The 12,757-nt window shown below is 39.0% G+C and overlaps 1 protein-coding gene across 3 annotated transcripts in view; it reads left to right on the forward strand.

Moving 5' to 3' along the window:
• The window catches only part of SLC16A12 (solute carrier family 16 member 12), a 99,498-nt gene that overhangs the window by 75,172 nt on the left and 11,569 nt on the right, over nucleotides 1–12,757 (forward strand). For all 3 annotated transcript variants that reach the window (XM_009214943.4, XM_009214944.4, XM_003903976.5), the window contains exon 3: nucleotides 12,119–12,222. In XM_009214943.4, coding sequence (XP_009213207.1) covers nucleotides 12,119–12,222 — 104 coding nt within the window. The remainder of the gene's footprint in view (nucleotides 1–12,118; nucleotides 12,223–12,757) is intronic.

Consider the following 12,757-nt stretch of genomic DNA (forward strand, 5'->3'; position numbering starts at 1 on the left):
GATCAAAAGTTAACTCAGGATCCTAAAGTGGTTTGTTAACTCACCCTACATTGCAATTTATAGGAAGGGGATAATCCATCCTGATTTACCATCACCCCATGATTCTTTCTATTCTTTGAAATTCAGGATTGGATGCATTTTAAGAACTTAAAAACTGTTTAAAAGTGTCAGGAATAATCACTAATAATGCCTCTTTACCACCTTGTTCCCAACCAAATCCTAATTAAGCAAAGCTCTTCAGTATGTGAACAGTAAAGGCAATTTATTCTATCTGCTTAATATTAAGCTGTATCCAAGTATCAATTTGATGATGAATAGAAAGGCAAAATCAGTTCACTCCAGAAATGCCTTCCGGTGGTAGAATGCCTGTCACTTTAGTCGTTTCCTTAATCATAGTTGGTGCGCTTATGCCAAATCTTTCAATTGGATAACTAAGGGAGCTTAACTCTTAAATCCTCTGTACACCAAAAAAGAAGTAAGTAGATGGTTCCAAAGTGCCTATTACTGTTATTTTTCAGACAGGTAAATAGACCCAAAGGTCAAATTCTCATACTTCTGTCTGTAGAAGAACCATGAAGAGAATGAAGCTCATAGACACCCAATTTTGTGTTATCACTTGCCCAATCTAACATGTTTGACTGAAAACTCCTGCCTCGTTTGACCAGAGGTATATGGGCTAATGCATATTGGATTCAATTGGTGATGAAACTGGAGGAGATTCTAATAACAGCTGCTTAGATTTGGCAGCACTATAAACAATTTTATCTTTATCAACAGCAAATGGATGCTGGTTCTTTAAAGAAGAAAAAATTTGCTAATCCCTCTGTCTGAAAAAGAACTTCTATAGTATGCTCCTATCTACAAGTAAATAAACAAACCTCCTAGGCGGAACCCAGGTCATCCACACATACTAACATCTTTCATTATTGATCCTCAGGGACACAGTGTTTTCTACAGAGTTTTCCAGGCCCTTCTCCATCTTTAGGATATAACTTAGGACACCACAATCGCAATCAGACTTGGGATAAATATGTTTATACTGCTGCTCTCAGTTTCCACTAAGCAAATTACAATAACATTACAGTCTGAATATTTTTGAAAAAGGCACAGGGGGAGAGATCTTTGCTCCAAAAAGAAATGGTAGCTAAAGCAGGATGGAATAAAGGGTGCTCAGTTCAGAACATTCTGGCTAATTCAGTGTTCTGTGCAAAATTAAGTACATGTGTTCTCTGCCTAAAAAAAAAAAAAAAATGTAGTAACTGGTTGTACATAAAAATATTCAATAAAGATTGAAAAAAAAATCACACTTCATGGTATTTCTGGTTCTAGGTCTTTGAGGAATCACCGCATTGTCTTCTACAATGGTTGAACTAATTTATATTCCTGTGAATAGTGTAAAAGTGTTGCTATCTCTCTGCCGCCCTGCCAGCATCTGTTGTTTCTTGACTTTTTAATAATCACCATTCTGACTGGTGTGAGATTGTATCTCATTGTAGTTTTGATTTGCATTTTTCTAATGATCAGTGATGTTGAGCTTTTTTCATATGTTTGTCGGCTGCATAAGTGTCTTCTTTTCAGAAGTATCTGTTCATGTCCTTTGCCCACTTTTTAATGGGGTTGTTTGTTTTTTTCTTGTAAGTTTGTTTAAGTTCCTTGTAGATTCTGGATATTAGACTTTTGTCAGATGGATAGGTTGCAAAAATTTTCTCCCATTCTGTAGGTTGTCTGTTCACTCTGATGATAGTTTCTTTTGCTGTGCAGAAACTCTTTAGTTTAATTAGATCCTATTTTTCAATTTTTGCATAGAAATACCATTTGACCCAGCAATCCCATTACCGGGTATATACCCAAAGGAATATAAATCATACTATTATAATATAAAGATATGTGCACAGATATGTTCAGTGCAACCCTATTCACAATAGCAAAGACATGGAATCAACCCAAATGCCCATCAGTGATAGACTGGATAAAGAAAATGTGGTACATATGCACCACTATGTATGTACTATGCAGCCATAAAAAGGAATAAGATCACGTCCTTTGCAGGGACATGAATGGAGCTGGAAGCCATTATCTTCGGGAAGCTAACACAGGAACAGAAAACCAAACACTCCATCATCTCAATCATAAGTGGAAGCTGAACAATGAAAACACGTGGACACAGGAAGGGGAACAACACACACCGGGGCCTGTCTGGGTGGGGGAGTGGGAAAAGGGAGAGCATCAGGAACTTAGCTCCAAAGAGATTAATAACCTCTTATCCCACACAAGCCTAGAAAGTAGTGTGTACTGCACACTTAGACTATATCATATAACCTATTGCTCCTAAGTTATAAACCTGTACAGCATGTTACTGTATGATACTGAATACTGTAGGCAATTGTAACATAATAGTAAGTGCTTGGGTATATAAACATAGAAAAGGTACAGTAAAAATATGATACTATAATCTTATGAGGTCACCATTGTATATGTAGTCTATTGTTGATCAAAATGTCATTATGTGGTACATGTCTGCATTTTATAATGAGGGTAAATCCAATGAAACGTTGTTCACTTAAATTGAAGTCCTAGTGGTTAGGAGAAAATAACCTTTTTAGTATTAGACTAGCAATCTTTAGAATGTTAAGAACCATCATAAGGTTTTTGTTATTGTTTACACTGAATTAAAGCTAGTTTGACTGTTGCAGTTAATCAATGCCAGGCAGTTCATGTTACCATTCTCTCTGTCGTTGGGTGTGACTATTTAGTACTCCAAGTTCTGACATAATTATTAATCTAGCATCAGATCTGCTGCAGCATGTGTGGTTTCTTAAATCACTGGATAGAGAAGGACCACTTTTTATACCCCTTTGACAGAGATTACATATAGCATTCAGTGTGGCATACAAGAATGGGACTGTGGTGAACACAGAGATGCGCCACTCACTTGGCCTTAGCTGCAGGATGTACAGTCAGCAGAGCCTGCAGCTGTCAATTCTTAGGTCCTCCTCACCTGCAGAAAGCTGCCTCTCCCAAGAGCACACCCTTGGGCGTAGAGGGGGTACTCACCACCAATGACTGATTGAGGATGTGCATCAGGGCTGGACCATTTCATCTGGAATTGGCTGAGAATTTGTTAGGCCTGCATTGCAGTTCGACCTCTCTGCCTAATCCTGCATCCTTCCCTTTCCTTCTACAAGTGTTGATCCTTACTATATGCCCTGCATGCCAAACTTCATCCCACCTTTTGCTGGGACTTAGAATTTAGCTCACCACACTGTTCCATTTTCTCTTTCCTACCACTAGGATCAACAACAAAATTATAGGGCCCAGCGCAAAATGAAAATGCAGGGACCCTTGCTCAAAAAGCAGGGGGAAATGCTGTTAAATGTACTAAAATAGAAAGCTTTTTCCTTTCTTCAGTGGTCTCTTTACATTTTTCATGATGTTTAAATTTGCTATTTAGTGTTATTCTAAGTAAAGTAAATGAGAGTGTGAAATAATTAGAATGAATTGACCATACATCTTTATGTTATGCAATGTCAGCTTTAAATGCAAATATGAGTCTTGAACTCATATATGGAATCACTGAAGTCACACAACTCTTATTTTGTAGCTCATACATACTTACTTCATTTTCCATCAGAACAATAGAAACCCTGCACAAAACTAACTCAACTGTTTTCCTTTGACTTCCTGAGACTTGCACATCCTATCGACATTCTCCTACCTTCAGCGTATTGATGAGTAAGGAAGGACTGAAAGGAAATGGAAATAGCGTTGGCCGATCTTTCTCTTTCCTTCTATGCCATCACCCTCAGCATTAGTGGTTCGCTAATACAGGGAAGTGATATGAATGAAAAAGGGTGTGATAGGAATCCTTGGTCCTTTGTGATTCTTAGAACACCACTGCCTTCTTTCTGCATTTGAAGCAGGTTTTGGTTCAAAAGGAAAGCATAGCCTCTTGGGGCGGGTAGACACTTCATTCCCTATCCCCAGGCCTGCCAAGTTGTAGATGTAACACACTTTCCTCATACTGGCTTTGAGTCTTAACTGAACTCTCTCGAATCGTGGGCCTAGCAGAATACTGTGCTTATGGGACATCTCTAACACTATGTGTGAATGGTGGATCACAGAACTGCAGAAACACATATTGCATGTATCTCCTCTGCTTACATAAAGTCTCCATTGTTCCATTGCACTGCACGTATGAAACACAAATTCAAATATTAAATTATTAAGCTTGTAATCCCAGCACTTTGGGAGACCAAGGCAGGCGGATCACCTGAGGTCAGGAGTTCGAGACCAGCCTGACCAATATGATGAAACCCCGTCTCTACTAAAAATACGAAAATTAGCCAGGCATGGAGGCACGCATCTGTAATCCCAGCTACTCGGGAGGCTGAGACAGGAGAATCGCTTGAACCTGGGAGGCAGAGGTTGCAGTGACCCAAGATCACGTCATTGCACTCCAGTCTGGGCAACAAGAGTGAAACTCTGTTTCAAAAAAAAAAAAAATTCAGTCAGTGACAGTCAAGCATTAAATCAAGTTTCATACTTCTAAGTGCCAGGCTCTATGTGACTGTGTGGGCTGCACTCCCATGAAGTTGGCCCTGCCTAACACAGTAGTCTTGTTTATACCTGGTTCTCTCCCTTCTTCTCCAAGCTCTTCACCACCTACTTTCACATCCAGCAGCAACTGGAGAGGAGAGGGAGAGTGAACATAACAGGTTACTATGGATTATTAAAGCACGATTAATTGGAACTTAGCTCCAAAGAGATTAATAACCTCTTATCTCATCCCCAAGCCACAGGCCTGATTTCTTCCCCTGTTATTACCAGGCTATAAAAGCTTCCTACCTGAATGAGGACACCATGCTAATCCATATAAGGCTCTTCCAAGTTGCACAGTGATGCAAACTATTGCTTCTTGTTCACATGTCTTTCTCTAAGTAATTAACTATTTTTCAATGTAAATATTTCTTTCTCTTCCTCTGCACATACACACATACACACACATATATACACATTTCTGGTTACATAAGAAATCATGTTTATTGAAAAGTAATTCAAAATGCTGAATAAAGAATAAAATAATTATTTCTGATCTCACTATTTACATATAATGATTAGGTACATTTTAGTGTATACGCTTTCAGGAAATTTTCCTTTTTTTTAATTATACTTTAAGTTCTAGGGTACATGTGCACAATGTGCAGGTTTGTTACATAGGTATACATGTGCCATGTTGGTTTGCTACACCCATTAACTTGTCATTTACATTAGATATTTCTCCTAATGCTATCCCTCCCACATCCCTCCACCCGACGACAGGCACCAGTGTGTGATGTTCCCTGCCCTGTGTCCAAGTGTTCTCATTGTTCGCTTCCCACCTATGAATGAGAACATGCGGTGTTTGGTTTTCTGTTCTTGCGATAGTTTGCTCAGAATTATGGTTTCCAGCTTCATCCATGTCCTTACAAAGGACATGAACTCATCCTTTTTTATGGCTGCATAGTATTCCATGGTGTATATGTGCCACATTTTCTTAATCCAGTCGATCATTGATGGACATTTGGGTTGGTTCCAAGTCTTTGCTATTGTGAATAGTGCCACAATAAACATATGTGTGCTTGTGTCTTCATAGTAGAATGATTTATAATCCTTTGAGTATATACCCAGTAATGGGATTGCTGGGTCAAATGGTATTTCTAGTTCTATATCCTTAAGGAATTGCCACACTGTCTTCCACAATGGTTGAACTAGTTTACAATCCCACCAACAGTGTAAAAGTGTTCCTGTTTCTCCACAACCTCTCCAGCGCCTGTTGTTTCCTGACTTTTTAATGATGGCCATTCTAACTGGTGTGAGATGGCATCTCATTGTGGTTTTGATTTGCATTTCTCTGATGACAAGTGATGATGAGCATTTTTTCATGTGTCTGTTGGCTACATAAATGTCTTCTTTTGAGAAGTGTCTGTTCATATCCTTTGCCACCTTTTTGATGGGGTGGTTTAATTTTTTTCTTGTAAATTTGTTTAAGTTCTTTCTAGATTCTGGATGTTAGCCCTTTGTCAGATGAGTGGATTACAAAAATTTTCTCGCATTCTGCAGGTTGCCCGTTCACTCTGATGGTAGTTTCTTTTGCTGTGCAGAAGCTCTTTAATTTGATTAGATCCCATTTGTCTATTTTGACTTTTGTTGCCATTGCTTTTGGTGTTTAATCATGAAGTCCTAACTCATGCCTATGTCCTGAATGGTATTGTCTAGGTTTTCTTCTAGGATTTTTTTGGTTTTAGGTCTAATATTTAAGTCTTTAATCTGTCTTGAATTAATTCTTGTATAAGGTACAAGGAAGGGATCCAGTTTCAACTTTCCCCATATGGCTAGCCAGTTTTCCCAGCACCATTTATTAAATAGGGAATCCTTTCCCCGTTTGTTATTTTTGTCAGGTTTGTTAAAGATCAGATGGTTATAGATGTGTGGTGTTATTTCTGAGGCTTCTGTTCTGTTCCATTGGTCTATATCTCTGTTTTGGTACCAGTACCAGGCTGTTTGGGTTACTGTAGCCTTGTAGTATAGTTTGAAATCAGGTAGGGTAATGCTGCCAGCTTTGTTCTTTCTGCTTAGGATTGTCTTGGCAATGCAGGCTCTTTTTTGGTTCCATACGAACTTTAAAGTAGTTTCTTCCAATTCTGTGAAGAAAGGCATTGGTAGCTTGATGGGGATGGCATTGAAGCTATAAATTACCTTGGGCAGTATGGCCATTTTCAAGATACTGATTCTTCCTATCCATGAGCATGGAATGTTCTTTCATTTGTTTGTGTCCTCTTTTATTTCATTGAGCAGTGGTTTGTAGTTCTCCTTGAAGAGGTCCTTCACATCCCTTGTAAGTTGGATTCCTAGGTATTTTATTCTCTTTGAAGCAATTGTGAATGGGAGTTCACTCATAATTTGACTCTCTGTCTGTTATTGGCGTATAGGCATGCTTGAGATTTTTGCACATTGATTTTGTATCCTGACACTTTGCTGAAGTTGCTTATCAGCTCTAGGAGCTTTTGGGCTGAGATGATGGGGTTTTCTAAATATACAGTCATGTCATCTGCAAACAAGGACAATTTGACTTCCTCTTTTCCTAATTGAATACCCTTTATTTCTTTCACTTCCCTGATTGCCCTGGCCAGAACTTCCAACACTATGTTGAATAGGAGTGGTGAGTGAGGGCATCCCTGTCTTATGGCAGTTTTCAAAGGGAATGCTTCCAGTTTTTTCCCATTCAGCATGATATTGGCTGTGGGTTTGTCATAAATAGCTCTTATTATTTTGAGATACGTTCCATCAATACTTAGTTTATTGTGATTTTTTAGCATGAGGGAATGTTGAATTTTGTTGAAGGCCTTTTCTCCATCTGTTGAGATAATCATGTGGTTTTTGTCTTTGGTTCTGTTTATATGATGGATTACATTTATTGATTTGTGTATGTTGAACCAGTCTTGCATCCCAGGGATGAAGCCAACTTGTTCTTGGTGGATAAGTTTTTTGATGTGCTGCTGGATTCGGTTTACCAGTATTTTATTGAGGATTTTTGCATCGATGTTCATCAGGGATATTGGTCTAAAATTCCCTTTTTTTTGTTGTTGTGTTTCTGCCAGGCTTTGGTATCAGAATGATGCTCACCTCATAAAATGAGTTAGGGAGGATTCCCTCTTTTTCTATTGATTGGAATAGTTTCAGAAGGAATGGTACCAGCTCCTCTTTGTACCTCTGATAGAATTCGGCTGTGAATTCGTCTGGTCCTGGACTTTTTTTGGTTGGTAGGCTATTAATTATTGCCTCAATTTCAGAGCCTGTTATCGGTCTAGTCAGGGATCCAACTTCTTCCTGATTTAGTCTTGGGAATATGTGTCCATGAATTTATCCATTTCTTCTAGATTTTCTAGTTTATTTGCGTAGAGGTGTTTATAGTATTCTCTGATGGTAGTTTGTATTCTATGATAGTAGTTTGTATTTCTGTGGGGTCTGTGGTGATTTCCCCTTTGTCATTTTTTATCATGTCTATTTGTTTCTTCTCTCTTTTCTTCTTTATTAGTCTTGCTAGTGGTCTATCTATTTGTTGATCTTTTCAAAAAACCAGCTCCTGGATTCATTGATTTTTTTGAGGAGTTTTTCTTGTCTCTGTCTCCTTCAGTTCTGCTCTATTTTAGTTATTTCTTGCCTTCTGCTAGCTTTTGAATTTGTTTGCTCTTGCTTCTCTAGTTCTTTCAATTGTGATGTTAGGGTGTCAATTTTGATCTCTCCTGCTTTCTCTTGTGGGCATTTAGTACCATAAATTTCCCTCTACACACTGCTTTAAATGTGTCCCAGAGATTCTGGTGTGTTGTGTCTTTGTTCTCATTGGTTTCAAATAACATCTTTATTTCTGCCTTCATTTTGTTATTTATCCAGTAGTCATTAAGGAGCAGGTTGTTCAGTTTCCATGTAGTTATGCGGTTTTGAGTGAATTTCTTAATCCTGAGTGCTAATTTGATTGCACTGTGGTCTGAGAGACAGTTTATTGTGATTTCTGTTCTTTTACATTTGCTGAGGAGTGGTTTACTTCCAACTATGTGGCCAATTTTGGAATAAGTGCAATGTGGTGCTGAAAAGAATGTATATTCTGTTGATTTGGGGTGGAGAGCTCTGTAGATGTCTATTAGGTCTGCTTGATGCAGAGCTGAGTTCAAGTCCTGGATATCCTTATTAACCTTCTGTCTTGTTGATCTGTCTCATATTGACAGTGGGGTGTTAAAGTCTCCCATTATTATTGTGTGGGAGTCTAAGTCTCTTTGTAGGTTTCTAAGGACTTGCTTTATGTATCTGGGTGCTCCTGTATTGAGTGCATATATATTTAGGATAGTTAGCTCTTCTTGTTGAATTGATCCCTTTACCATTATGTATTGGCCTTCTTTGTGTCTTTTGATCTTTGTTGCTTTAAAGTCTGTTTTATCAGAGACTAGGATTGAAACCCCTTCCTTTTTTTTTTTCTTTCCATTTGCTCGGTAGATCTTCTCCATCCCTTTATTGTGAACCTGCATGTGTCTCTGCATGTGAGATGGGTGTCCTGAATACAACACACTGATGACTCTTGAGTCTTTATTCAGTGGGCCAGTCTGTGTCTTTTAATTGGGACATTTATCCTATTTACATTTAAGGTTAATATTGTTATGTGTGAATTTGATCCTGTCATTATGATGTTAGCTGGTTAGTTTGCCCATTAGTTGATGCAGTTCCTTCCTAGCATCGATGGTCTTTACAATTTGGCATGTTTTTGCAGTGGCTGGTACTGATTGTTCCTTTCCATGTTTAGTGCTTCCTTCAGGAGCTCTTGTAGGGCAGGCCTGGTGGTGACAAAATCTCTCACCTTTTGCTTGTCTGTGAAAGATTTTATTTCTTCTTCATTTATGAAGCTTAGTTTGGCTAGATATGAAATTCTGGGTTGAAAATTCTTTTCTTTAAGAACATTGAATATTGGCCCCCAGTCTCTTCTGACTTGCAGGGTTTCTGCCAAGAGATCCGTGTTAGTCTGATAGGCTTCCCTTTGTGGATAACCCGACCTTTCTCTCTGGCTGCCCTTAGCATTTTTTCCTTCATTTTAACCTTGGTGAATCTGACAATTAGGTGTCTTGGGGTTGCTCTTCTTGAGGAGTATCTTTGTGGTGTTCTCTGTATTTCCTGAATATGAATATTGGCCTGCCTTGCTAGCTTGGGGAAGTTCTCCTGGATAATATCCTGAAGAGTGTTTTCCAGCTTGGTTCCATTCTCCCCATCACTTTGAGGGCCACCAATCAAACATAGATTTGGTCTTTTCACATAGTCCCATATTTCTTGGAGCCTTTGTTCGTTTCTTTTTACTCTTTTTTCTCTAAACTTCTCTTCTCATTTCATTTCATTAATTTGATCTTCAATCGCTGATACCCTTTCTTCCACTTTATCAAATCAGCTACTGAAGCTTGTACATACGTCACATAGTTTTCATGCCATGGTTTTCAGCTCCATCAGGTCATTTAAGGTCTTCTCTATGCTATTTATTCTAGTTAGCCATTCGTCTCATCTTTTTTCAAGGTTTTTAGCTTCCTTGCAGTGGATTTGAACATCCTCCTTTAGCTTGGAGAAGTTCGTTATTACTGAAGCCTACTTCTGTCAACTCGTCAAAGTCATTCTCCATCCAGCTTTGTTCCATTGCTGATGAGAAGCTGTGATCCTTTGGAGGAGAAGAAGTGCTCTGGTTTTTCAAATTTTCAGCTTTTCTTCTCTGGTTTCTGCCCATCTTTGCGGTTTTATCTACCTTTGGTCTTTGATGATGGTGACCTACAGATGGGGTTTTGGTGTGGATGTCCTTTTTGTTTATGTTGATGCTATTCCTTTCAGTTTGTTAGTTTTCCTTCTAATAGTCAGGTTCCTCAGCTGCAGGTCTGTCGGAGTTTACTGGAGGTCCACTCCAGACCCTCTTTGCCTGGGTATCACCAGCAGAGGCTGCAAAACAGCAAATATTGCAGAACAGCAAATATTGCTGCCTGATCCTTCCTCTGGAAGCTTCATCTGAGAGGGGCATCCGGCTGTATGAGGCGTCAGTCGGCCCATACTGGGAGGTGTCTCCCAGTTATGCTACATGGGGGTCAGGGACCCACTTAAGGAAACAGTCTGTCCATTCTCAGAGCTCAAACACTGTGCTGGGAGAACCACTGCTCTCTTCAGAGCTGTAAGACAGGGATGTTTAAGTCTGCAGAAATTTCTGCTCCCTTTTGTTCAGCTATGCCCTGCCTCCAGAAGTGGAGTCTATAGAGGCAAGCAGGCCTCATTGAGCTGCAGTGGGCTCCACCCAGTTTGAGCTTTCAGCCACTTTGTTTACCTACTCAAGCCTCAGCAATGGCAGGTGCCCCTCCCTCAGCCAGGCTACAGTCTCACAGTCTGATCTTGGACTGCTGCACTAGCAGGGAGCAAGGCTCCATGGGCGTGGGACCTTCTGAGTTTGGCATGGGATATAATCTCCTGGTGTGCTGTTTGCTAAGACCATTGGAAAAGTGTAGTATTTAGGTGGCAGTGTCCCAGTTTTCCTGGTACAATCTGTCACGGCTTCCCTTGCCTAGGAAAGGGAAATCCCCTGACCCCTTGTGCTTCCCAGGTGAAGCAATGCCCCACCCTGTTCAGCTCACCCTCCATGGGCTACACCCACTGTCCAACCAGTCCCAGTGAGATGAACCAGGTATCTCAGTTGGAAATGCAGAAATCACCCATCTTCTGCATCAATCACACTGGGAGCTGCAGACCAGAGCGGTTCCTATTCGGCCATCCAGGAAATTTTCTATTTACATAGACTGTTTTTACAAAATAAGTTCTTACTGTATGGACTGTTTGGTAACTAACTTATTTTTTACTTAACACTATATTGCAAATTTATTTCCAAATCAATACATATAGATCAACATCATGATTTTTAAGACATACTATTTTATTTTATTGATATGCCATAATTTATTTAACCAGTCCTTTATTGATGAACAGTCACATTAGTTATGATATTTGGCTATTCTCCAGAATATATCCTCTTATATATCTATTATTATTCTATCCCTTAGAATTTATCATTTTATATACATATATAATTATATAGACTAAACTAGTTCTCCAGAATATATCCTTTTATCTATCTATCTATCTATCTATCTATCTATCAATCATCAATATCACCTGATTATTTCCTTTATATAAATCCTAGAAATGACAATGCTGGTGATATATAATTCTTTATTGTCAAATCTTAATTTGTATAATAACCTCTTAGAAGAAGTTAGCAAAATACAAAAACAAATAAGAATCCATGTTCTTGACCTGCTTTTGTTTCCATAAAACCTTCTTTAGAGCAGTGGTCTTCACATCTACTTGGCTTTAGTATAGCCCATGTGGTGGTTGAACACTAGTTCTTCTTGTTCTCCAGCATGGCCCAAATGGTCAACTTCTGATTTCCCACTTATTATAGTCTAGCAATTAAAACCCTTGGAGACAGGACCAGCTAATTGAACCAGGCATTTTAAGTTCTGGCTCAAATGCATGCTCATTCACTTTTTGTATAAAATGCCTGCATTGTATTTTTCAGATGTATCTCAATTTTTTTTGTGGAGTTCCAGACATACTTCACTCAGGATTATGCACAAACGGCATGGATCCATTCCATTGTAGATTGTGTAACCATGCTCTGTGGTGAGTATCACTTGCTAGGATAGGGAATTACTGGCCACTGTTGAACTGCATATGACAATGACGTTCCACTGACTTTGATTACCAGTTTTTCCAAGTAGAAGGGCTACATTAAAAACTGGCCAGGACTATATAATATAAAGAAAAGATCAATCCTACCTTCAGCCAAAACCAACCAGACTTGCTCTTGTAATTAATGGTCTTCGCTGATGTCAGGTAGAACAGTTAGATAATACACTCAAAAGAACCCATAAGATTTGGTTCTTCCATATAGCGATAGGATGCTGAACATTCTAGAACCTGTACTGATTTTGGAAGCAATTTACAGTATATGCTTGGCTTCTCTCTTCCAAATGCTATGGCCTTCTCATTCTCCAGTTATGTAAATGGTTATCGATAGTACCATGAGCCATTTCTATACAGTAATGCGTGCCAACAGTGTTGTATCACATCTCAAGTCTTGGATTGCATTCTGTTCCTTTCCCAAGGACTTGACATTTGGCTCATGGATTTCATCTTTATCATGTATAAATCTTCA

This window comes from Papio anubis, chromosome 11, assembly GCF_008728515.1.
Source record: "Papio anubis isolate 15944 chromosome 11, Panubis1.0, whole genome shotgun sequence".
NCBI lineage: Eukaryota > Metazoa > Chordata > Mammalia > Primates > Cercopithecidae > Papio > Papio anubis.